A 25,533-nucleotide genomic window follows, 5' to 3' on the forward strand; every position below is an offset into this window, starting at 1 on the left:
TTGTTCCTTTGCCACAACAGGAGAGATGTGAATTTTTGGAAATATAAATTCTAGAAGAAAGGTAATTATGGTAATGGTTTTGATGCTCAAAGGGCAGTTTATTAAAATAAATTGTTGTTACCAGAATAAATCTTGATTCATTTTTTATTTGTTAATTTTTTTGCCTCTCCCAGTGCAAATTCCCCTTACCCGACTAAAGCTGCAGGAGCCACTTTTAAATGTGATTTTTTATAAATATTACACATCCTGGCAATGTACAGTTGAAAAGTAACAGATCAATAGATGAGAAGTTACCTGTAGTTGTTAAATCAGATGCCACATTCATGCTGGCAGGAGGAATAGAAGGGGTAAACATGTCTTAGTCTGCAGTCCAAAGCTAAATAAACATCGCAGATTGAATGGCAGCAACGACTGCATCCTGATACTAACGGCTTAGTTCATCCTTGTGACTGTGTTAACACACAATAGAACACTGCAAACCTGAAAATAATTAAACTTTAACTTTCACAAAGGTTATGCAGCCAAGTAAAAAAAAAAAAAAAAGCCTAAAGAACTGATAATCAAGAATTCGTTTAAAGCTCAATAGAAAGTGTGGCGCATTGCATTTAAAGTTCATAGACCTTAGAGGTGCTTTACCTTTGCACAGCATGTGCAATTGTTCATTTGAGTTCCTGATACATAAAACTACATACTAGCAATTATACTTTTTTTTTCATGACTGTAGACTTGGAACCATACAGAACACTGCACTGCTGCTGACTCCGACAAAGGAAGCTGCTCTGCATTATATAAAATGTGATAGTTTATATGCTGCAGCATTTATTTCCCTTAGAAGACTGCTTTGCTTTTACAATGCACATGATAAATAAGACAATATTGTTGGTCAGCGAAAGCATATGCAACTCTTTGTCAACAAGAATCTCCTGTGGTTTTCACAAACTAAATGGGAGAACAAAGAAGGAGAAGGGAAATGAGAGAGGCAAGCTGTGATTTAGCGTTAAAATCAAGTTTAATTTGCTCTGTTTTTATACTCAATATGCTCGACGCTTAGAGAGATGTTTGACTTTCATCTTACTCTGGATGTTGTATTTCAAAGTGAATTCTCTTTTTGCACGTAGGATGGAAGTAAAGACAGGAAATAAAATAATGCGCAGCAATCTAGAAGCAATAGGAACGAGGCTTTTGAATGTACTTCAGTGATGTGAAGCAGAACAGTAATTTTGTGTTCGGCGTGTTGCATGAAATGTAAACGGCATAATGGTTAATCTCAGAAAACAGTGAGAAGTTCATCTGAGAGAATGAGTTACTGTTAAGTTATTGAGTTCATGCTGTTTGTGCCTATCCTTGTAATACAAGTTTCATAAAGTAAAAAAAAAKAAAAAAAAAAAGAAAATGTGACTGTGGGTGGGGTTCAGAAAAAATTACAATGTCTTAAAAGATAATACTGCACTGAGAAGAGAACAGGCAACAGAAAATCATTTGTTAAGAATTATTATATGAAGTGTGACTTCTGCTTTCCCAGAACCACACACAGACGTGTTTTGCACAGATTGTTGAGCTTCACATAAGGTACAAAGAGATTCATAAATCAGATTTTACAGATCTGGTTTTGAGACACACAGAGTCCGTGCCTCACGCCTTTTATTAACCTTGGCTGAGCATGTGACAAATCAAGATCTGGTTTTCTTCTTACTAATCTGCTGCTTAATTGGCCTGTCTCCTGTTCCCTTTGTTGCAGCAGGTGTGCAGACTACATTAGCAAGTGAGCTGAAAAAAATATATGCACCAATCACATCAGACTTGAAATGTAGTTATTGCTTTTAAAAATAGCCTGTCCAAGGTTTAGATTAAATATTATCACTATCGTGCAATCGTTTATCAATTAAAACAGAACAAATATATCTTCAATTTAGACTGCGGTCTCTACTCGTAAATCAACTGATTCATAAGGAGAAAAAAACCCCAGCAAAATTATTGTTGTGATGATAATGTGAAACAATACCAGAACTTGCCTGATGATTATTAATCATAGAGAAAAGATTGCTGTCCTTGTGTTTGTAGTTATAAATGGCTTAATATCTGTGAGACTGATGAATCATGAGGTGTTGCTTAAAAAATAGCTTTCACTCTGTGAACTTTCCCACATTTAGTTAAGATACATTTTAGTATTTCCTCGTACTACATCAGATCAATCTGTAACACTTTATTAGATTTTTTTTTGTGTGCATAAGACTGACATAACACTGTCATAAAAATGACYTAACACGTTTGTCATGAAGATGAAAGAGTCTTCATGAATGTTTACGACTGTTGTCGTGAAGTGTYATTCGGTAAATAATGGCACTTTTAGTGCAAAGTTGAGAATTTTAATCAACTTTTATTGCAAGTTTTAACGCAACTTTCCATTAAAAGTAATATTAATATTTTAACAATGAATATTACAAAATATACCAAAAGGAAAATAAGAAGCCAAGTCTGGTGTTACCTCTGGYTTCCATAGTAACTTCTTTTGCTTCTGACTGAGAAACTTTCGGATGTGGATTTGATCTCTGCTGTCAGCCCCTCCAATGATTGGCTCATCGTCCTTTACAGAAACAAGGAGAGAAACAACAACACATTATACTTTGTGTTAAAACATTATGCWAAGACTAAGTACAAAATGAATCATTCTGAGCGGTCTAAACTCAGGGCAGTCCAGTTCCTTGCCTGCTTGCATGAATCACACAGATTCACGCAAGCAGGCATGAATCTGTCCGACCGTCACTAAGACCTCAGCATACGCTACATAACTCACACATGAAAGATAATAACATCATTAAGTAAGGCCAGAGTCAATTCAAGCAACATAAAGTGGTGATGATGATGGAAGTGTGTGAACACACACACGCTCATATATAGACAGACACGCAGCAAAAAAGCAAGCCAAAAAAAAAAAAAACCCATGGGATTATATCCCCAGAAGGCAACTATTAACACCCTGCAGTTTTTCTTTTTCATCATTTACTCATAATCCGCCACTTGATTTGCCAAAGCTCTAATGTCCAACATTCTTCACCTATCCAGCCAAGAACCCGCTCTCCAAGAAGCCTGCGCTCTCCTCCTGATCCGGGATTTGGGCCGACTTTYCAGCCAGACAGCTRCCGGGCTCCCCTCTCTGTGGTCCGCTAAGCAGCATGTCCATGTTAATGCCGGAATGATGCGACAGGCGGGTTGAAGTGTAGAGGAGGGCAAGTTCATAGGCAGCTGCAGCAAGATAAAATTATGCCTGGCTCGCAGGAATGAACAAAGTCACAGAGCTGTTAAGTGAGTGGCAGAGCATCCTCCATTTAGCAGAGACGTCAACAGAAGCAAGAGAACACCTCCACCGAGACCAGCAACTGAGCTTTTTAGCACCCCTGAAAAAAGAGCGGCTTTTGTACAGAAGGTGCCAGTGTTTGCAATAAATTCAGGAGAGGAAAAGGAAATTTTGACAGAGAGGAGGCAAAGGAGCTGTCGGATTCCGAGCCTTTGATTACTTTTTTTTAACTTCCAAGGGAGAAAGATGAAGGAGGGCAACGGAGGTAATGATGAAAAAATGTGACAAGAGGCTCCCTTCCTCTCTGCCACCAGAGGAGCGCAAAGCGCCTGATGTTTGTGAGCACCAAAAGGCATACAAACGCACACACCCACTCGATAAAGGCTAAAACTTTATATTGCATCAGTGGGTGTTTCGTATGACATCAAGAGAGGCAAAGAATAAAGACGGAAGAAAACAGGACTTAGTGGTCAGTAAAAAAACAAAAAAAAAACAAAGATGAGATGAGATGAATCACAAGGCGTTTGAACAGCGGGAGAGACTGCCTCTCGATGCCTGCAGCCAAATTCTATTTTTTGACACATTTGCAGAAAAGCCAACATGATGTTGCACTAAATATTTCTGCAGTTTCACATCCTTATAAATCAGTTCTCTCTACAGCATCTTGAACAAATTGGACAATCACCTACAAAAGGTCCATGTTCCAATCTATCTTTTTGAGTAAAATAGGAGATTTAATTCTCAACTTCAAATATTATTTATTTTTAGGTTGCTTCATGGTTTCCATTATATTTATTATTTCATTTGACCATTAAAATGAGGGAGAAACTGGAAAACTTAGCTCCAGATTTAAGGCTGGTGCTTCAAAACTCTTACCACTTGCCACATTTTTTTGCTTCAACGTTCCTAATTATGCTACCACAATGCTACCATAATGGATTTTCTCTTCAATTTGGCGAATTCCCTAATAAATGTCAAAGGTTTCTGCACAACTGCGACCAGTTTTGGTGGTGGAGAAACCCTGCTGTGCAGAAACAAACACCGTCAGTATTTATATATAAGCCTCATGGCAGAAAGAAAGGATGCATTTAAAAGGGTTTACAGAGTGCAGTGCAGCACAGAGTGTGCCATCCTGCATAATAATGTGAATCTGCCTGAGAGAGCCAAAAACAATATCAGCTTTTTTTCCTGACCCCTGTTAGTTAATCACACCGAGACTCTGAAGTCTAAAGTTGTGAATTTTGGTGCAACCAGTGTAATTGTATTATAAACCTGTCTGTGTGCAACTTTCCCTCCTTTCCCTTCCTCTGCATCTGAACTACAGCCTAAAAATAAAATTACTTTAAGTCAACCAGAATATACAAACAATTTAGAAATGTGTGAAACTATTCGCTGCTGGGATCCCTATTCCAGTTCAGAGATCTTTCTTTTTTTTTATTTCATTGGCTTGAAAAGGCTGCACAGCAAGTGCAAAACTTGTCTTTCTCTGCCAGCTTGTTATTGTCACTCCGCCTTCAAATGATCTGATGATCAGTCTTCTCTGATGCCCATGGATCACATGTCAAGAATAGGGAACCACTGCTGTAGCCAAGCTCTGCCACAGCAACACCAGACAGGCTGACACCGACACTACAGCTACCTCACCTTATATTCTGACCAATATTTGCGAAAAATAAAAACTACATTTCTAATTTCAAGCCGCAGTATATATATATTTCTTTCATTAAAAGGAGTTGTAATTATGAGCCAAACTGTGTTCATTACTCAGTATATTGGAAAATATTACACATGTGGGATTTCACTATCATAAAATTAACAAGCTTTGGTCCTGCAATGCTTTCTGTCACTTATATTAGAGCATCTAATGTGAGCAAACCGGAAGCTACAAACCTTCGGGTAGCAGAGCCCGGTTTTCGACTTTAACAATCAGAACACGTTCGTGACAGCCTGAATGATGGCTACACATTATCCACATAGATTTCTCAGTCTATGCAAACCGACTTCAGCTTAGGGAGAAAACCTTTTAGAAATAATAGGTTACCCAGAGAGAACAACCACTCGTTTATTAGGGCCAGCGGCCTCGAAGTGCTGCCTCAGCCTCATCCAACTCCAGTCTGCTTATCAATGCAATTCTAAAGGTACAGTTCGCTTATTGACCCAAGGTTGCACTTCATCCCTTATCAGCTGCATTTCTTTCTCCGGTGTAATGTGCATTGACTTAAAACTTCGACTACATGTTGACATTGCACACTCCACACTTCACATAGATTAAGCCTTTTTTTTTTTTTTTAAAGGAGTCATTACACTTTGGAGTAACAATCTCCTCTTCTTCAAAAGAAAATCTTAATTTATCTGGCACAAGGCCTAGAACTTTGCAATCATGTTTCACTGATAATGAAAGTTGATGCTAACTGGGGCCTGTCACACTGAATAATAAATGGAACCCTGCACTGAGGCAAAGAGGGAATATCAGTCATACTGATAAGACCGCTTATTTACCATGTGTTTACAGTCCCATTTACCTTTTTGACTTTTACTCAAGTGGAATGACAAATTAGTTGCTGCATAGTAAACATTTATTTGTTAAGCAAGCAGTGCATCACAGCCATAAAAAGTGAAGGACTGGAACAATTAACTAAAATAAGCTGTTTCAGATGTGAGCACTCACAGGGAGCTTTGTTCAGCTGCAAAGAACTGAGCGATGGATCTTCTGTCCAATACGCGACATCGTGTCACGGGAATCCATCAATCCACGCAGCCAAACACCTCACTGTAGCAGGAGCTGGCTGCTCATTAGTTACTTTCCACACTCCTCATGTTTACAGTTCAAATTTATGACACTGCTGATCCTTGCCCCGAGAAACAACTAGAAGTTGCGTCTTGGAATACCAATGAGGCTAATTAATCTGTTGTATTAAGCATAGACAGCCAACTTTACAAGCGGGGAGTGTCAGAGAAAAAAACGGTAAGAAAGAAGGCAGTGTTTAATTAATATGCGCTTTCTTCACTCAGCCTAGTGTGAAACACAGCCAAAAGGGGACAGGTGAGAATAAGAAGCTGTCCTTCCAGCTGACTTACTCAACTTTTATTTTGTTGCTGTGAATGTAATGGAACCTTCCCCAAAACAGCAGGTTGTAACAGTGCACAAGGTGAATGGACTAGCTGGCGTTTTGACCCGATAACTTAAGTTTCTACATCAGAATTCGACACCTGCAGTTTTGCTCGTTTGGCAGTGAGAAGCGTGATTAAAGACTTACTTTGGGAAACGTTTAAACAGTTCTGAGCATGATGCAAATTCAACAAAGACTAAATAATAAATGAAAGAATATTTATTTAAACCTGTTAAGAGGTTTTACAAGGCAGAAAATAACTCTGTATTAGCCATCTTAACTTTATCAGAATTTGTGCTTAATTCTTTAAACTTATGTCGAGATATGTCTACTTTAGGAAAGACACTCAGTACTCATGAGCTTTTTAAGCACAAAACCAGTCCAAATAATATTAGATTAAATTAACAAAAAATGCATAATATTCATTTAATGTAAAATGTATTACCTTAGTACTTTATAATAAATCTCATCCTTACCAAGTCATTTACACCCTCGTATTATGTTCACACTGAGACACTTAAACATACAGGTCATAATTTGCATCAGACAAATTTTATACTAAAATTAGCAGTACATTAACGCCACGTTGAACATCTTCAGTCTATGTGATACTGTAGAACAGGCTATAATGCTCTTTTAGAAAACTATTTACAATCCATCTATGTAGTAACTCAGCCACATGGGAAGACGGGTGAGATAATGAGATAAGATGGAAAGTGAAGGAGAAAATGAGCACAAAAGTAAGTACAGAAGATATATAGCACAGGACAAACGAGCAGTGACAAATTTAAAAGACCCCAAATATGCCCAGTGGTGCAGTAGCGTAAAACAATGAGTGACAGCGATATATTATAGCAGCACAAAGAATGTCGTGGAAGAAATTCTGCTGGCTAAAACGACTGGAGAGTCTGACTCTTTACAACTTCTCAGTCACGCACAACGTAGTCTGCTGGAAGTCAGAGACCACAAAGCTGTCTGAAGTGTTACCAGCCCTGCAGCCCAGCAGGCGGGATGAGAAACCACCTACAAAGATGAACTTACAGTTTTCAAGATATGTTGTCAAACATTGAAATGTACCATTTCTCTGAATGGCAGCTGCACAAACAAAACTGGTATATTTAAATAAAAATCAAAAACTAGAGTGCTTTTTATGTATGCATGCCTTTAGACCAACATTGTAAGAAGAATGTAATGCTCTTTAATTAAAACTAGGCAAACTGTAGCCTCAAAGACTAATAAAATAATAATAAAAGGTAATTTCAAAGCAGCCGACTTATGTTTGTTCAGAACACCTGAAATGATGGTCTAATTTTTAAAATGTTTGAAATCAAGAGATTAAAATATATACACTTGACTGAAAGCAATACTATTTGTTGGGCTGTGTAAAAAAAAACTGAAAAAATTAGGAAATTATAAAGAAATGCTTGCATAACATGACATGCAACAAATGAGCTCAGGAAATAAGAACATGCCTCAGGTCTTTCCCAGTTTGCTAGCAGGGATAGTCTGACTTTGCACTTGTGTTTTATGTAGACAGCAAAGGAGTTTTTCAAACATGCTCTCCCCCCCCCCATGCTATGAATACTTTCTTTGTGACGGCAGACATATGAAATGTGACATCAGTTCAGAAAATTTCTTAAAGATGTTGTGGTGAAATAAACTGTCCTGGGAGACTTTTCGTGCGAAGCAGCTTCAATTTTATGCAGGAAACAGCTAAAAGGTTTAACCATGATAACGTTCACTGCAGTGTTGCATCACCTTCTCCAATGTCGCAAAACAGATTGCATCATTCTAAGTGTTAAAGGCACCATTTTTACACAGGGCAAAATGTCTAGAACTGGGCTTGACCACCTTTTTACAGAAAAACAAAACAAGCACATTTATTTTTATTTTTTTTTATTAGTATACTCAGATTTTGTCAGTTTAATCGTCCATGAAGTACATATTGTGTTGGTCGTGTTGAATGAATGGAAACAGATCTAACAGAAACACAAACTCGGATTAGAACATCTGGCAAAAAATTAGAAAATAGTTCAAACAGCAAATGTAACAGAGACACCAGCCGCAGTAAGTATGTTGATAATCATAAAGATGATCTTAATTTGATGTGTTTAGTTTTATCTAATGAGTAATAAGTTTTCAAGTCTTGAATTTGCAGCATATGTGCAAGAGAAAATAATTAAACTAACAATGTAACAATAAAAATGTGGTATGCATCCATATTTTTAAATGTATATACATATCCATATATATATATCTGTTTTTCTATAATATACAATTGTGATTTTCTGTAATATAAAGGTTTTAAAAAATTTGCTTGATTTAAGGTTTTCTTTTTGTCTGAGCTGTACGCATTGCATTCATTTTGAAAAAAGGAAATAATTAGCTAACCAATAATTAGCTAATATTCATCTGATTAGCTAATTATTTAGTCTATTCAGGGGTTATTCTGTATTACGGTGTGAATACATTCAGCCTTAAATACCTGAAAACATTCTAAATAACACTGTGTTCAGCCATTTATAACCTCATCTTTTCTACACTCCAATCACTAGTCTTGTGAGGGATGTCAAAGAAGCTCAGATTGGTGCTGCAGTTCAGGAACGTCAGTGGACGCAAACTCATCAAGGAATAATAAATTTCCCATTTTCGAGATGAGTTAATCATAAATAGCTTTTTGTTGTTAAAAGGTTCATATATTAAGGTCTTTCAATCAACTATCAGTCTGGTTTGCAAGGGTAATGAGCCAAAACATGGGGGCTGACACTAAATCCCTCTGCTCTGATTGCCACCTCAGATTCTAGACCTAAATCTCACAGGAGACATTTGGAATCAGATTAAGACAAGAAGGCATGAAAGGTGACCCAGAACTCTGAACCATTTGAAGGAGTGCTGTCCAAACCTTCTGAGTAGAAGTTGCTGAACTTTTGTAGATCTACTCACCACAAAATTAGGATGAAAGCAGAAACGTGGTGAATGAATAAGTAATTATTTGTGTTGTAGCTAATGTTTTTTTCTTTTTAAAGATTTTATTTGTCTGTGAAAATGTCACCCAAAGAGATTAAATAAAATCTGCATCAGTCGCCTTTGCTCGCAGGTTTTATTTGGTCTGTTCTATATTTGCTGCAGCCATTTTCAGGCTAGCAAGAGGAAAACGTGAACCTGACTTTGACAAACAATTAGCTCGACTCCCTGGTGGTGAGATGGGATTCAAGCCTATTTGAACGGAGCTGGATCTTGTAGTTCTGTCCCTTTCAAAAGAATAGCTGCTTATATTTGTTATGTCCAAGTGTTTAATTGAAATTCAGAGATTTTCTTCCAGCAAATTTTCACTTTGCTTTTTTTGTCATCAGCAAGAAACTGCTGAGTCAGCTTTGGCTCACCACATGTCATTTGTTTTTTTGTTGCTTTTTTTTAACTCTCGAGTTCTTTGTCTCACTCAGAAGAACTGTCAAGGAGAACCTTATATGTGCACCTGTGTAAAAAACAACCACAAAATAGCTGTTCGACAGTAACATGCATACCCATTAGTTATTTTGTCATTATTAATATCCACTGAACAGATTAGGTTTGCTCATGAATGTCACAACTTTACTCTGATAAAAAAAAAAAAACAATTCATATGCCGACACCTGATAACTTCTCAACCACATTTTGACTGAAAAAAGTCAAACGATCCCTTTGAGCAGAGAGAAAGAAGCATTTACAAAAACTAATCCCCCCCAACAATTGGGTGAAATTTGCATTTAGTCCTTTGTTTTTACATGAAATTGTGGCACAAAACCCAGCCAATGTAATTACAGCAAGTCTAGCAATGGCACATCAGCAAACACTGCAGGAAACTGAAGTTGAATTTTTGCCTGCAGACTGCTGCCATATGTTGGAGCGGCTGCTCTGGGTGTTAGCTAATGAAACGGATTGTCCTGGGAACCACCTTTGAGATACTGAACATGAACAACGAGAGGTTGAATGAAATGGCACCCTGATCTCACCATCAGCTGCTCTGCCCCATTTCAATAAGCACGACCAAATTCTTATTCCCTTAAACTAGATAATTGGGCCTTCTAAATGGAAAGCATTACCAATGCATTCAGCTGAGTTACCACAGAACAAATCTCAGGAAGGAGGAAGAAGGGGGTGGAACTATTTTTGTTCCCCCGTTTGCATTATTCATGTAAGAAATAACATGCTGGTCAATGAAATAACAGGGAAAAGGCTGAGAGAGGAAGAGGGAACAAAATGGAACATAAATAAGAGACGGCTGCAGTCGATAATAGGACTGATGGAGTCAGGAGCTTCAATTCATTGGTTGGAAGATTAATGGTGCAGAAATGACTACAGCAGAGAGACAATAAGGGACAAAGGAGGAAAGGGAGGAGAGGCAAAGGAAGAGATGGACAGATGGGAAGAAGAAAAACTGCCTGCAACTTTTCCTGAGGTTTTTTTTTTTTATCTAAAAGGGACATTTATAGACTGGTCTAAAAAGCAGTAGTGATAAATATGTTTGTGCATGTGTGAATGCTGTTTTCCAGTACTGAAGAAAATAAAACTGCATGGATCTTCACTTGTTCTCATTTCTCAGTTAATATGAATAATGCATATTACCAGAGGTCATATTTTTTTAAATTACATTTCCCTAAAAAATGAGACTAAACATTGTCTAGTGCCTTAGCAAACTAAGGCATTAGAGGTGTTGGAATAGCTCCAGTCATCGAGGGCGGATCTGCTGCAGATCTTAGATGTGTCCTTGTTCCAAAAAAATCTAATTCAAATGTCTGCATGACCTTTTCCGCATGCCTGATTCTGCAGAGGCCTGCTAATGATATATATATTTGGTTCATGTGTGTTGAATCAGGGCAAAATCTATAACATGCAGGACACCAGCTGTTGAGGACTTATTTACACCTTTTAATTGGGGTTTTGTCTCTTTAAAAACTCCTGCTCTTTCTAAAACTCAACCTTCAAGAATTCATCACAACATTGCTCCTCTATTAAACCTTTAAGAACGTTTTTTACCAGAGTTCCACTGTGAAGTAGCCAATACATGATCTCAGCAGATGCACAATTCTGCCAGGTGCTTGCCAATTGCTGCAGACTAGTCTGAAGGTGCAGAGTGGGGGATGAAGGAGAGCTCAGTGAGGCGGAAGCGTGGAACCTCTGAAGCTGCAGCTCCGATGAGGAGCTGTGTGTCGAAGGTGGGGCTAGGTCCACCCAGGCGTTTTGCACAGCTCAATGGTTGCCATTGGAAATTAAAGGATTTCCCAAACATGCAGGAAAGAATCACGGCAACACTCCAACTATGTTCTTGAGGAGGGAATAATATTATAACATGATGTAAAGCTAAAAAAAAGTTGATTTTACATAGTACTGCCCCTTTAAATCTGTTTTAAACTTCTGAAATTTTATATGTGACATGTCTGGTGCCTTCTTTCATACAAGTGCATTAAATAATTAATGCTCGGTGTTCAGTGACATTTTACTTGTCACTGAAACATCAATGTCAAAGTGTAAAAAAAAATATTTGGAACTGAACAGATGCAGCTTCTTAATTTATGTGCTGGTTTCTACACACATCATGTCACATCACATAGGTGGTAACGTGAAAAGTTTGGTGAAGAAATAAATTCACAATAGGCCTGACTTCTCCCACCTAGGCTGATTACAGCTGATTAGGTGTGACATGGGGCAGCTGGCAAATGGAAGAGGCAAACAGTGAAGTGCCAATCATCCCTGACCTGGTGGTGCTCAGTCTGACCTAATCATCCGCAGAGACAGCTGCAGAGAAAACAAGGCAGTGTCAGCCAGGCATGGACACAGACTTGGACACCTCCAGACACAAAGGACATATCAACTCTCACAGTGCATTTGTTGAAAATAAGCACTTTTCCTCAAACTGATAAACTGTTGCTTATATTTTTTGTAAGAGTACTTCCACAAGCTGGCGTTTCACACAAAATGGTTTAATACACTGGGTAGTTCAGGGATAACGTTGACAATTCAGAAAACATGGACTCGTATTTCAGACGAATAGAAGACAAACTTCTTCTGACTGTTGGTGAAAAGTGTTAGGAGTGCTAATGAGTCAATTGTCTGAGACGCACAGTATAAAAGTGGGCACAGATATAGAAAAATCCATAAAGGAACTCAGCTGCCACGTTATGAATATGTTTAGCCTGCTGGTGGACAGAAAAGAGTGACATTTATGGTCTAAATCCTATATTTGCAATGAAAGCCTCAACTAAATTATAGTAAAAGGCAGCAAAAATGGTATAATTATGTCTTTGTTGCATTTGCATCTAAAAAAAAAAGCCTGAAGACAAAATTTTAAAGAAATTCATTAGAGTGAGTAAATGTGCCATTATTCATTTGTTTAAAAAAAGAGTAAAACACAGGAAAAGGGAAGCCAAAGGAAGAAAGCTTCATTGTGATCATTTGATTTCACTGCTGCAGATGTGTCAACAAAGAACTATTCAGTTAATGTTATTTAATACTTTTGTACTGCTCTAAACAACATCACAAAATACATAAAAACAAACAAGACAAGGCAGACAAAAAGTAGGATCTATTGAACCCAATTTAACGTTGTCTTCTCCGTTTCAGTTCTTAGAATGATTTGTACTCAAAAGAAAGCATTCACAACTAATTAGCAGAATTACTTCATGTTATGGACTGATTTGAAAATAAAGATATTTGGTGTTTTACCATCTTGGGAGTGCAATTGTTGGGCAGACAGTATGCTTTGTGTAACTTCCTGGAAAACAAGGATTCTTCTAAGTTCACTTTCTTCTGGGACTTCCTGCTGGTTTGGATCCTTTATAGCGAGCTAAGCACAGAATTTTAATCTTCCAACAGTTTTCAGTCTGCGCCGTGTGAGATTGGTATGTCTTTTCCACCAGGTCTAATCTCCAAACCTCTCCTCGCTTCCCCCCACCCCCGGCGTTCACCCTCCGCTCTACTCAGTAAGACTCCTCATTTCTACCTACAAATCTTCACCACCAATATTTCCGTCCACATCCCTCTCTCTTCCCCAGCACCATTCAATACTGCCAGGAACCCAGATTCCGGCCATTATTACGTTCATTGTCTTTGTTCTGTAATAAAGCTTTTAAAACTTTCTTCTGAGATTGATCGTTCATGTGGGTTTAGGCATTTCAATAAAACCATAACAAAGTATCTACGTAGGCAATATGAGAAGAAGAAAAAACATTAAGAAAACGTGGAATTCAGAAAACAAAATTAGAAAAATACATGTTTAAGTGAAATAATACAATCCGTTTTTAATCTCAACAAGTCGTGACGATAAATCATATTGATCTAATTTTTGCACATTTACATTATCTGAAGTAATATACTGACTGCATGTCCACAAATTCTGCAACGCTCCCCCCTGCCCCCCCATGACAAGGTAAGGTCCATAGTGACATGCTTTTTTTACGAGGAGCAAGGGGCGATAGGCATAGAGCTGCTCTGACAGCCGTTAAACAGGGCAATTTCCTGTAGAGTCTAGCATCCAAAAATATATTGACTAAACTCATGCTCACATTCCCATTTCCTTTGCTTCCTCTCCCCATGTCTGTGCATGCTGAGAATTGAAGAATTTTTTTAGCCTCGTGCTAGCAGGACATCAAAGAATAAAGATACTAAAATACTCCCTAATCCCACTTCACACTGAGCCGTTCTCCTGACCTAAAACCCAGGATGTAACAAGTGGTAAGTCTCCATGCATACTAAACACTGAGCTCAATCCAGGAGAGCCAGCTAGTTAAAACGAAGCACATCATAATGCTTTTAATGAATTATGAAAAATAGAAGCCATGAGAAGATTAAAGGCAGATGAGTAATCGCTGATCTGGATGATACCCTTCATAACCTCAGGAACAATTAAAAATTAATAGGTATTCATGAGCACCTTACCCCATATCTAATGAAACTGATTTTGACATATATCAAACAGTAAAGAGGTGACTATGTCACGTGGAAATTGCTGTGTTCTTATAAACGTTTTTTTGGGGGAAAACGGGGATGTTTCATTGGCACATAAACCAGAATAAAACTGCATCAAAAGAAAAACAGCACAGTCATTTCAAGATCTCAATGGAAAATTGACTTAGTTTCACTGCTCACAACGGAGCACAGCGTTCTCTTTGGGATTAAATAAATATGAAGATCTGTGCCCGAAAAGGTTGTGTGTGTGGTTGTGTACTGATCATCTATGAAAACAGCTAAAGGTTCCACAAGAAAGCTAAAACTGAAGCTCCAAGTAGGAAGGCAGATTCCAGAGATTGGGAGAAAACATTCTGGTTCAGATCTCATAGCTACTCATGGCAGGATGGCCATTGAAGCAGGAAGTAAAACCTATTAGTTGAGTGAGGCATGGCACCACATTGAATTTTCCAAATGTGTTGCAATTCATCAATGTTTGTAAATTCTTGCAGATCCTGGAGACCATAAGGTACCTTTATCTTACCTTTATTGTGAATGGGGTGAAAATAAACACATCAATACATTTCTTTTAATAAACTGAGATATTTCTTTTCTCTACAACAATCTTTCACATCTGTGCAAAGCTAACTGGGTATGACAAATAAATCTAACCCAGCCACTTTAATAGAGGGTGTTTTGTCATCACAAATACAGATGTGATCAATACAAGTAATAATAGCTAAGAGTCTGTGTGCAAATGTCCCAAAAAAACAGGCACAAAACTGAGCATGCGCACTGGACATCAAACAATGTCTCAATAAATTGGTGTAATCTACATAGAATACAAATACCACAACTTAAGTCATCCCACATTTGTCTGTATTTTGTTTCCAAGGCCCGTGATCTTTTTAAGTGTTCATAATCAACTCTCTGGCAGAAAAAGCATTCAAACTGCTCAGTAAATAAAAGAAAGTCTGGTCCCTTAAAAGTGAAGTCTGAGAAAACTGTGTTGTTGAAAACAACAAGAAAAGCAAAGATCAGGATATCCCTGAATACTGATTTTAAAATTTCTTTGAGGTCTTACCTGCTGACTCAGATTTAGATTTTTGTTTTTTGTCGTTTTGTTTTTACAGCACTTTACTACATAAAAGGAAGATGATGGTTCTCTGAAATGAGTAAGGAGTTATAAATCCAACAGAAAATAAAGGAATTACAATAGTATATCAATTTATGAGTTCAGACACGTCCTCCACATTATTTATTAAGTTTGAAGAAAAGCACATCAATGTACATGGAGTTCGGTTGATGTGCTCATGAACCTAAAATGCTTGATGCTCTTATCTTGAAGCATTTTTTTTTATTATTGGTAATGCAAATTTTTAGTATATAACCTCATCATCAGTCATTCAACTAAGAGTAAAAAAAACAGCAATTGTTTATTAATCTTTAGTTCAAAAACCTCTCAAAATATTGCAGATCTACCTGTTTTAAACCAGTCAAAAGTGCGTACAATAATCAGCTGTGCCACATTCTTCATTTAAACATAATGAAAAGCCGTTTATTATTAAAATGACAAGAAAGAGAAAGTTCAAGCGACTGTTGGACTGTGCGGCAGCCTGAATTAAACACATCTATGCAAATAAGCATTAACTCGCAGGTACTATTAATGCAAATGCCGAGCACACCTTTCAGTACCACTGAAGAAAAAAAAATAAAACAATGCAGTATTTTCATAGGCGAAGATTAAGAAAATCTGGAAATGTTTGTGCCACTACGTTATCCGAGTAATTTCAATTTGCCAGTGGGGACGATGAAACAGGAGATGCTGACAAATAAAGGAGTCACACAGCGTTCCGTTTTTTAACGCACCAAAGCATAAATGTGTCTGCACAATCCACGGTAGCTCTGCTCTGCAGTTCCAAGCAAGATAAATATTCAGACTGATTGGTTCACCTTCAGAAAAGGCTGGACCCATTTTGGCTGCACCACATCCGTTTAACATATTGTTTGATTATCTCCTAGACTTGTGTTGGTTTGGAGGACAGTTATCTTTAACAGTTATCTTTCAGCATTATAAACTCGAACATTTAAGAGTACAAGCCTGGAACGTTCTCTTCTCTCCCTTTAGTCCTGCCTGCACTGCCTCTGCTGAAGAACAGCCAAGGGCAGTATGGAGAAAGAGCCCCTTTTATTAAACAATGTCAAAACCAATGTCTACGTAACCTGTTCTTTCGCTGCACACAAGTTTGGAGATCTAAGACCTGAGACCTGTTGATATGGTCTCAAAGTTTCAGATGAAAACAAAAACAAGCAGAGAGCAGAGACTCTGGTTTCTTTTCTCGTGAATTCATCTGCAAATATCCCCCATGCCACACTGTCACCAAGATGGCAAAAATGAAAAAAAAAAAAAAAAAGTAATTAAAATAGCCCCCACTGTGTTATGTTTAATCTCGTTGTCGGCTCCCGGTAGCCCTACAGTCACTCCACAGCAATCGGGTGCCACCGCTTGGCCCCGCAGCGCTTTCACATCGAGTCACTCTGTCAGCTGCTGCAAATGAAGCCACATTTATTAAGAAAGTTTAAGTAGAAATGTATCCAAATTACAAAGGTTTATTATCTGACTTTGCATAGTTCAGGCTGAATGACTGTCTCCATTAGCCGCAGGGATTTGGATCAACCAAAGTCAAGCATTTGTACAGATAGCCCTTATACAAATGATCCAGCTGCTGTCTTATTCATTTGCTTTCACAGACACCGTGCACTGTGTGAACCGGGCATTTTCCACCTACGACTAAAATGCTACACAGGCAATTATCACAAATGTTTTCTTGGATTACCAGTTTTCTTATTTTTATTTATTTTTTCTGCTTCAGTTTGGCTTTCCATCATTGATCTCCCTTGACATCTGCACCCACACAAAAAAAACTCATAACTCGGTGGCACAGGTATTCAGTGATGTCTGCACATTTTAGCAGAGATGGATAGCAGCAAGAGAAGAGCAATGAATCTTAATCATTGGCCGCCACTGCTTCTCTCTCACCATACACACCCACGGTCCCAAGCTGCTCATTTGTCTTCGGGCTTTTGTTTGTACGTCTCAAATGTCATGCTTGCTTGGTGCTTTCTCCATTCTCCTTTATGCCTTACATCCATTTATCTAGCCATCCACACGCTGACCAACTGACCAAATCATGGACACCTGCAGGGAGGCGAGAAGGTAATTTACAGCTCATTCCAGGACACTGCATCTGCCTCTTTTTGTTGTTACAGCGCGCCCACGTTGCTCTGGAGCTCCCGCCGATGTGAACCAGGTGTGTGGGTTGTAATTTCATCGACCTGCAAGCACGGTGTCAGATCATGGATGTAGATTTTGTTTTTTTGCCAACAGAATTCAACACCTATTATACTATGCAGAGAAACCCAGACACTATAGGATTTTTGCTCTTACACATCTTACCACACAAGCACACACACACACATGCACACACACACATACATAATATGTTTTTCTATCTTCACAGGGACTTTGCATCGACTTCAATTCATTTTTTATTAATTTCTATAGCCTAACACTGACACCTAACCTAAACTCAATCCTAAACCAAAACCTAACCTCCAACCCAAAAACAGCACCTCTCCTTATAGGACCTTGTCTATGGGCCCCACAAGGAGCAGTCCATCCTCCAGTGGGTTTTTTTTTTTTTGGTTGAAGAGGTAATAAAATCATTGCATCTTGAACTTTTATTGATTTATTGCAGACTTGTCTATTTCTGAGAACAACAAAAATTGGCAATGACAAAGTGATTGCTCTGGGTCAGCTCTTTTAATCTCTCTCCAAGTGTCTGTCACATCAACTTCCTGTCTAATCTCATGCCCATCAAGGTCATCTTTTTCATCCTTTTTTGTGTCAGTCAAGTTCTTTCTCAAGCTGGAGTTAGATTCTCGGTGTAGTAGCAATATATATACTTTTAATATGCACAGTGACTAGCAAAAATATTTTTTACCGCTTGATTTTTGTCATAATCTGTCCAATTACAGCTACCCCAAGCAAGGCATGCCCATTATGTTGAATTAAGAAATGACACAAGTTGTCACTTTTTGTTTTTCAATTTGGCTTATTGGTAATCTAATCTCATAAATACAGATATTGTAGGAAGGCCTGAAGGGTTTGTTAAAGAATGCTGGAGAACAAACAGACTTTGAACATTCCATGGAGTAATGTCCAATCCATGAACAGATCATGGATTGAACATCTACAAACCTGGCAAGACATGATTGTCCATCTAGAGTAAATTGACATTTTGGTAAAGCAGAGATCAGAAAAGCAGAGCAGCAGCCAAGAGGCCCATGATGTCTTTGGAGATGCTACAGGGACAAAGTAAGTCTTAAGGTTAGCAGGTACAATTTTAACCTTTGATCTTGTTTCGCCTTATCTTTAACATTTTACTTGTTACTTTTTATAACATAGTTTTTTTTTTATTCAGTGCCCTATTTTTGTCTTTGTCAGAGCAACTGTAACATTCAGATTGACCTCTTAAGCTTACCTATGGTTACTTTACTTGCAAATATATGCAATTTTATGATGAATCATTGATTCTGCGAGCGGCCTTCCACACCGCTGCCTCAGGCAACGAGACACAGGGAGGCAAAAGAACTAACAGATAGAGAAGTAAGAAAAACTGTCTGATGTGACACCCACCCCGTGTGTGTCCATATATCTAAAAAATGAATGGCTTGTCCTAATTAAGCAACGGAGAGAATAGGTTTATGTGGAAACATGAAAGAAATTGGAAAAAGGGGAGATTATCAGGAGAAAACCATCTGATGTGTGAATGGCATTGACTCCGTGGATAAACTTAACTGGGTTTCAAGAAGAAAAAGGTTATCCTTTAGATCTGTCATCGTGATAAATAAGTTTACACATTCCTTTAAGAGTGCATGTTTGCATTGCGAAGCGACACGGGTTGACATGTTAACTATATGTTCAAAAAGAATATTGACTGAAGACATCGCCATAAAATATTGTTTACCACATTAATAAAATGTAAAGGGAAACATTTCTCTCCTCCGTGGTGTTAGCTTTTACATGCAGGTAGGATACACATCTTGTGGGGGAACCATTATTTATAAGATGCACATTTTCACTTTAAACTTGTTGAAAAGAAAATGAAGGCTCATGGTTGAATCATATTAGTTTGAAGTTTATGTTGTGTTATGCCTTTAGGGCAAGTTCTGCAACTCGGTTTGAATTGTGACAGCTTGTGGAAAAGTCTTCTCGTGTATAAAATATGGCTATTAGGTTATTTGATGCATCTTTACATAAATAATTTGCTACTGCTTATGGACAGAGTTAATTACTTTTGCCATGCATATTAACTTCATTTTGTTTGTTCTTCCCAAAACAAAAGATCATCTGAAAATCTTTGGTTGAAACTGTAAATGCTGTATGTACAGTCTTATGGCCATTACCATATCAGTATTTGGTAGTCTGTGGTGAGATCATTTTCATCAGCACAGACAGAGACCTTGCCTAGAATAGCATAAAATGAATCAGTGTTATTGTCTCATCATTACTGCAAAATTTTCACTTATTACAACTTCTTTGTAACAGAATATTTAGAGAATATTTTTAACTCATCTGTATCGCATCGAGATGCTTAAATTTATTGCTGTGAAATGTCATCTTCCTCTTGACAACAGCCTACTGACTATCTATGCGCAGGGGTGTCAAACTCCAGTCCTCATGGGCCACTGTCCTGCAGTTTTTAGATGTGCCACAGGTACAAAACACTGGAATGAAATGGCTTAATTACCTCCTTCTTGTGTAGGGGCCTGCTAATGACCTAATTATTCTACTCAGGTGTGGTGCAGGAGAGGCACATCTAAAAGTTGCAGGGCAGTGACCCTCCAGTACTGGAGTTTGACACCTGTGCTATATGGGGTTCATGTAGCCCATATCTAGTATTTATCTGTGTGGTGGCTCTTCAGAAATGAATTCTGCTCAACAATCCTCTGAAGGCTGTGGTTCTCCCTGTTGCTGATGCGGCAGGACATTTCTACCTGCCATTCGGTTTTCTGTTAACATGCTTTGCTACTGAACTCGGTGGACAACCAGCTTCTTCAGCAACAACGTTTTATCGCTTACCCTCCTTGTAAAGGGTGTTGATGACCGTCTCCTAGACATCTGTCAGGTCAGCAGTCTTCCTCATGATTGTGTGACCTACACTCTCTCCCAGAGTGAGAGAGCGTTTAAACACTCAGGAAATATTTGCAGGTGTTCGGAGTTAATTAGCGGAGTAGTGTGTGAGACCGCGAGTTTTCATTGATGACCTTTTTCACAGTAATTTTCTGAGACACTGAATTTTGGGTTTTCATCATCAAAGTTATAAGAAACAAAGGCTTGGAATATATCAGTCTAGGTATGATGAATCTATATGATATACGAATTTCACTTTCTGAGATGATTGAAAAGAAATATTGCACTTTTACACAGTATTTTTTAATCAGCTGAAGTTGAATAAAAATCAGGGTTAAACTATTAAAATGGATTATTTCAGAATTTCTCTGAAAAAGCCTGAATTCTCAGAAAATTTCAGAGAAATTCTGAGATGAATTTTAGAGAAATACAGTTCTCAGAGAATACAGTTTAGTTTAAGACACAAAACCTTTCATCTTCTGTAATACCTGAAAAATTAATCAGATTTTTCAGCATCAACAAGTGAAAAATAGAGACAGGGTTGAAACCTACTGAAGCAAAACAATTGATTTAGTAGTTGCAATTAACACTGTGTTGTTGCTCTTTGAGTTGGGAGCAAATTTAAAAAGCCAATGAGAATTGGTTTTCTGCTGCCCGGTGCCATCTCGCAGAAGTTTAAAATAGCCCTTTTGGCCGCAACCAGGCCTCCCAGCCAGAAGCATCGACTCACTTGTCAATATACCTGTAAACCTCTACTTGCCTAAGTGAGAAAAATCTAAGCAGCTGGTTGTTTAATGACAGAATAAATTCAGAGGGACATTCGGAGAAGCTGATATCCTGACAATAACAGAGCAAAACTGTCCACCACAGTCAGCAGATTTATAGACTGCTTGGTTGGCCAATTTAGGCCATTAACCCAAGACGAGAAGAATAATTAGCTTCTTTGCTTTATCTCAGCTTCTTCACAGTCCTTATTTAATCGCAATGTAGCTTATCATTGCAGCACAAAAGGTACAATATATTATCCAGTGTGTGACATGCCTGAAAAAGCTCTTAAACGGGTTGTAATCATTAAGTATCTTGCAATAACTTGTAAAGGTCACGCTCAGACTGATATTTTGGGTAATCTGAGCTATGTGATCTGTAACTGAACTGGTTATAATTAGAAAGACATTAAAGTCTTATGATTTAATTTATAGGCTTTTTAAAATTATGACAGGTCAATATAATGAGAAATTCAAAACCTTTCAGCTTAGGAAGAGATTATGCAGATAAAAGGATAGTTAGATGAGAAAACTTGGAGATGCAGCAGTTTAATGTAACAGAGATCGAACTGTTGCATATATGCTACTTTCTTGTTCAACATAAAGTAAAATAGAGGATTTGCAGAGTCACATAAATATGTAAACTTTTACCTTCTGGGGTTGCAGAGGGATAATTATCTTTTTAGTTGTAGTATTTGCAAAAAGGTCTGCTGCAATTGTTTTCAATATTATTTCCATTTTTTAATGATTTTAAACAAGAATTTCTTGTAAGAATGACTAGAACCCTTTTTTATAGCCTCTAACTTGGAAAATAGTGTAGAATATGCAGTGTTAAGTGGATAATAGTCCTAAATTGGCTAGAAGTTTGAATGTGAACATGCTTTTCCTTCTATTGTAGCTGTGTGACAAAATGAGGACCTTTTTACGGACCGCTTCTTGGCAAACGTCAGCTGGGACTGGTCCCAAATGCTCAGCCTTTCTAAACAGGAGGAAGCGGATATAGAGAGTGGACATTTGGAAACAAGCCTGATGAGGAAACTGTGGCTCCCTGCATGGTCATGTAGTCTGGGCAGGAAGGAGTTATATAATCTCTGGGGTTTTTGTTTTTTTTTTAAAACATACCACATGTTTACATATAAAACTCAGTTTATGGTCCATTATATTTTTAGTCACAGAATTCCCAAAAACTTGATGCTGAACTAAAAATAGTTTGAGAACAATAAGTCTAGTTTGGCCAAAAATGCAAGAAAATGAACTTTTTTTTTATTTTTGAAGGGATATGTATTTATTTGGTAGTCGCATAAAAATACAACTATAATATATACACATCTGAAATTTAGATTATTTTTAGGATGGTGTAAAAATATCTGAAACCAGGGGAAAAAATGCATACTTAGGTTTCTAATTTAACATTCCACCAGATAGTGTAGGAACCTTGCAGAATCCACTTTTGTATCATCACATGTAACACAAAATGTTCAAGGACCTATTTAATTGAATCTACATTTTTACCCTTCAGCCACAACTACAGAAAAATCAAAGTATGGCTTACTCAGCTCTTCATTAAGTCTCTAATCATGCTGTGAAAGCCATACAGTTTCTGCATCAGCCACATCACTTTATGGCACTTATTTCAAGAAGATATTATGATTGTTCAAATGATTTTCATTTTTAAACATCTGGCTCAGGATAGACCTAACTCAGCTCTGATTTGGTTGCAAGTTTAGCACACAAGTGATAACCCAAATATGCAACCCCTGGTTGTTAGAAAAGGATATGACAAAGCAGTGCTGATGGTGGATTTAAAATTATTGCTGTGAAGAGGTCACCAAGATGACTGGTGTTGCTGAATCAATCAAATATCCCAAGAAATCAATCAACTGGCGCCAAGTGTTTGGCTTCTGTCTCATAAATATGAGAGCAACAAGAATCGATGAGAAGCAAGACCCACAGGCTGCTTTACAGGAACAGACAGGACAATGCAACACATATTCTATGAGTAAAAGTAAGCAATATTAATAAAACAAAATGTTCTTTGTTTTCCGTACCTCTGTGCCTCATTGTGGATGAAGTGAGCGAACTCCCTTTATACTTCTTAATTTTTGAGGCGATTCTCATTAAACTAAAATAAGGAAATACTTAAAAGCTGGCACCCATGACAAACTGTAAGACAACACTGAAAAATTAAGCAAGACACATAAACGACTCCAATTCTTCAGAGATATGGCACTTGCACAAACTCTGGCAAACGGCGCAGCAAAGAAAGCAAGCAATGTTCCCGCAGGAACGCAGACGAAGCGCCTCCAACTCTCCCCGAGACCCGTGGAGACACAACATACCCACAAAGTGATTTTTATTTCAATTACCCTCATCAATCCATCCATCCATCTATCCATTCAAGGTGCTACTTCCTTATCTGTCGCACGTCAACCGAGGTTCCTAAGCATTAGGAGATTTGGCATGAAAAACGAGGAGAGCCGGAGGAGGCTTCGGTATTTCTGTGATGTGATTTCCAGCATCCCCTCCTCTTCTCTGTTGTTAATCAGGCCATTGTGTATAAATGGAGCAGGAGAAAAAAGAAGGTGTGCATGATTTTCATTTCCCATTGTCAAACAGAAATGGGCGCGACATTGCTCGTTTCTTCTGGCAAGCACACACGTATTGTTGGATTACACACCTCTATCATGCTGACTCTCGTCACATTTCTGTCCATAAAAGCTGCCCTCTGAAAATCAACAGCTAAAAAAAAAAAAAAAGAGTTTCCTCTAAAAGTTCATTCACACAACACCTAACACATTCAGACTAACCATCTCACGACTCTATGGTGTTTAGAACTTCATTAATTAAGAAAGAGAGAAAGACTATTAATTAAGAAAGAGAGGAAGACTATATGGTGGTAATTCAGAATAGCAGGAGGATTTGTAAGGAGATCTAAGATACAGACGGGGAGAAAATTAACACAGTTGCCAGGATACAGGAAGGGATTCAGCTGTGACAGATATTGGAAGATGACCCTCCTACCACCCAGATGCAGACATCTGGGCAAACTTGAAAAATTTCAACTAAATTTCAATTTATTTTAATAAATCACAGACAATTTTAGTTCAATTATACTTAAACTAGGAGTCAAGAAACGGACCCTTAAAGAAGATCTTTCAAATTAACCATCTTCATAAACTCAAAAATTGGCCGAGACTCAAATCTGGGATGAAGGGTTTCAGTCTGTGGTAAACCAGTTGAGCTAAGCATGTCTGCCTGTGTGTTCTTACAGCGCAGGCACAAAATGCTGTTGATCTTAAGTAACAGCCTTCCACTTTGTCAGTATCTCATTGTGAACAGCACAGTACGCAGCAGCTGGAACCCAGGAAGCCTGCTTTAGAGTTTATTTGGAGGCTTGGGGCTTTGCTCTGTGGCCTGTAAGGACCAACACAAAGCTGGAAAACATGCCTGAGAGGTGATGGTGACAAAGAGTGAAAGCCCTGTAACACCCCAAGGAAATATAATTCTGGACCGAATCCTTAAATAGCCCATTATAACCGAGCTGTCAACACCCGCGAGGTTTTAAAACAACAGGCAAGGATTCACCGTGGGTCGAGCTGCAGCCACTTACGAATTGCTTTGGGCTGAAAAAATTTATTTAAAGTCAAGTGATCTAAATTTACGTCCATTATCAAAGGGAAGGGCATGGCTGCTTTAAATGGATCACCCCAGCATTAGGACTTAAATCAGACATTCATCACAGCATCACAATTTCAGTTTTGTAGGGAACCCATAAAACTACATTCTATCATCTCTGGACAGAAGATTGATGGCTGCCAGCCGACTCCTGCCTACAACTGGATTCAGAAAGACATTCTGAAGCAGCATGTAAAAAAGCATAATCAAGAAGTTTATTTTTCAATGTAAAATTGTCACCTTCACATTGGCAGAACCTTAAATACCTCGTTTCATCATGCTTTTAGTAAATCAATTTGGGTTTTTCCTTCACTCGCATGCTTTTGTCAAGTCTCCTTCAAAAAAAGAGAGAAACTCCTTGAATCTCCTTTTATTATGCAGGATATTGTTAAGGAAGAATTTTTATATTACTGGTAAATTTAGCAAAACTCTGGCTCTGATACTTCCTTTTGATCCCGRGTTTTCTCGCGTGGCCACGYGYGGGRACAAAAACACAAYAATGCGTGTTGACGTCACAGAATTACAGGATTTAATCCAATCAGAAGAAAATATAAGATAGTACAGGAAACT

The 25,533-nt window shown here is 38.1% G+C and overlaps 1 protein-coding gene across 1 annotated transcript in view; it reads right to left on the bottom strand.

Annotated features, from left to right (window-relative positions):
- The window catches only part of b4galnt4a (beta-1,4-N-acetyl-galactosaminyl transferase 4a), a 157,503-nt gene that overhangs the window by 53,728 nt on the left and 78,242 nt on the right, over nucleotides 1-25,533 (bottom strand). The window contains exon 3 of the mRNA XM_008411542.2: nucleotides 2,486-2,584. Coding sequence (XP_008409764.1) covers nucleotides 2,486-2,584 — 99 coding nt within the window. The remainder of the gene's footprint in view (nucleotides 1-2,485; nucleotides 2,585-25,533) is intronic.

The sequence above is a fragment of the Poecilia reticulata genome, linkage group LG6 (assembly GCF_000633615.1).
Source record: "Poecilia reticulata strain Guanapo linkage group LG6, Guppy_female_1.0+MT, whole genome shotgun sequence".
Classification (NCBI taxonomy): domain Eukaryota; kingdom Metazoa; phylum Chordata; class Actinopteri; order Cyprinodontiformes; family Poeciliidae; genus Poecilia; species Poecilia reticulata.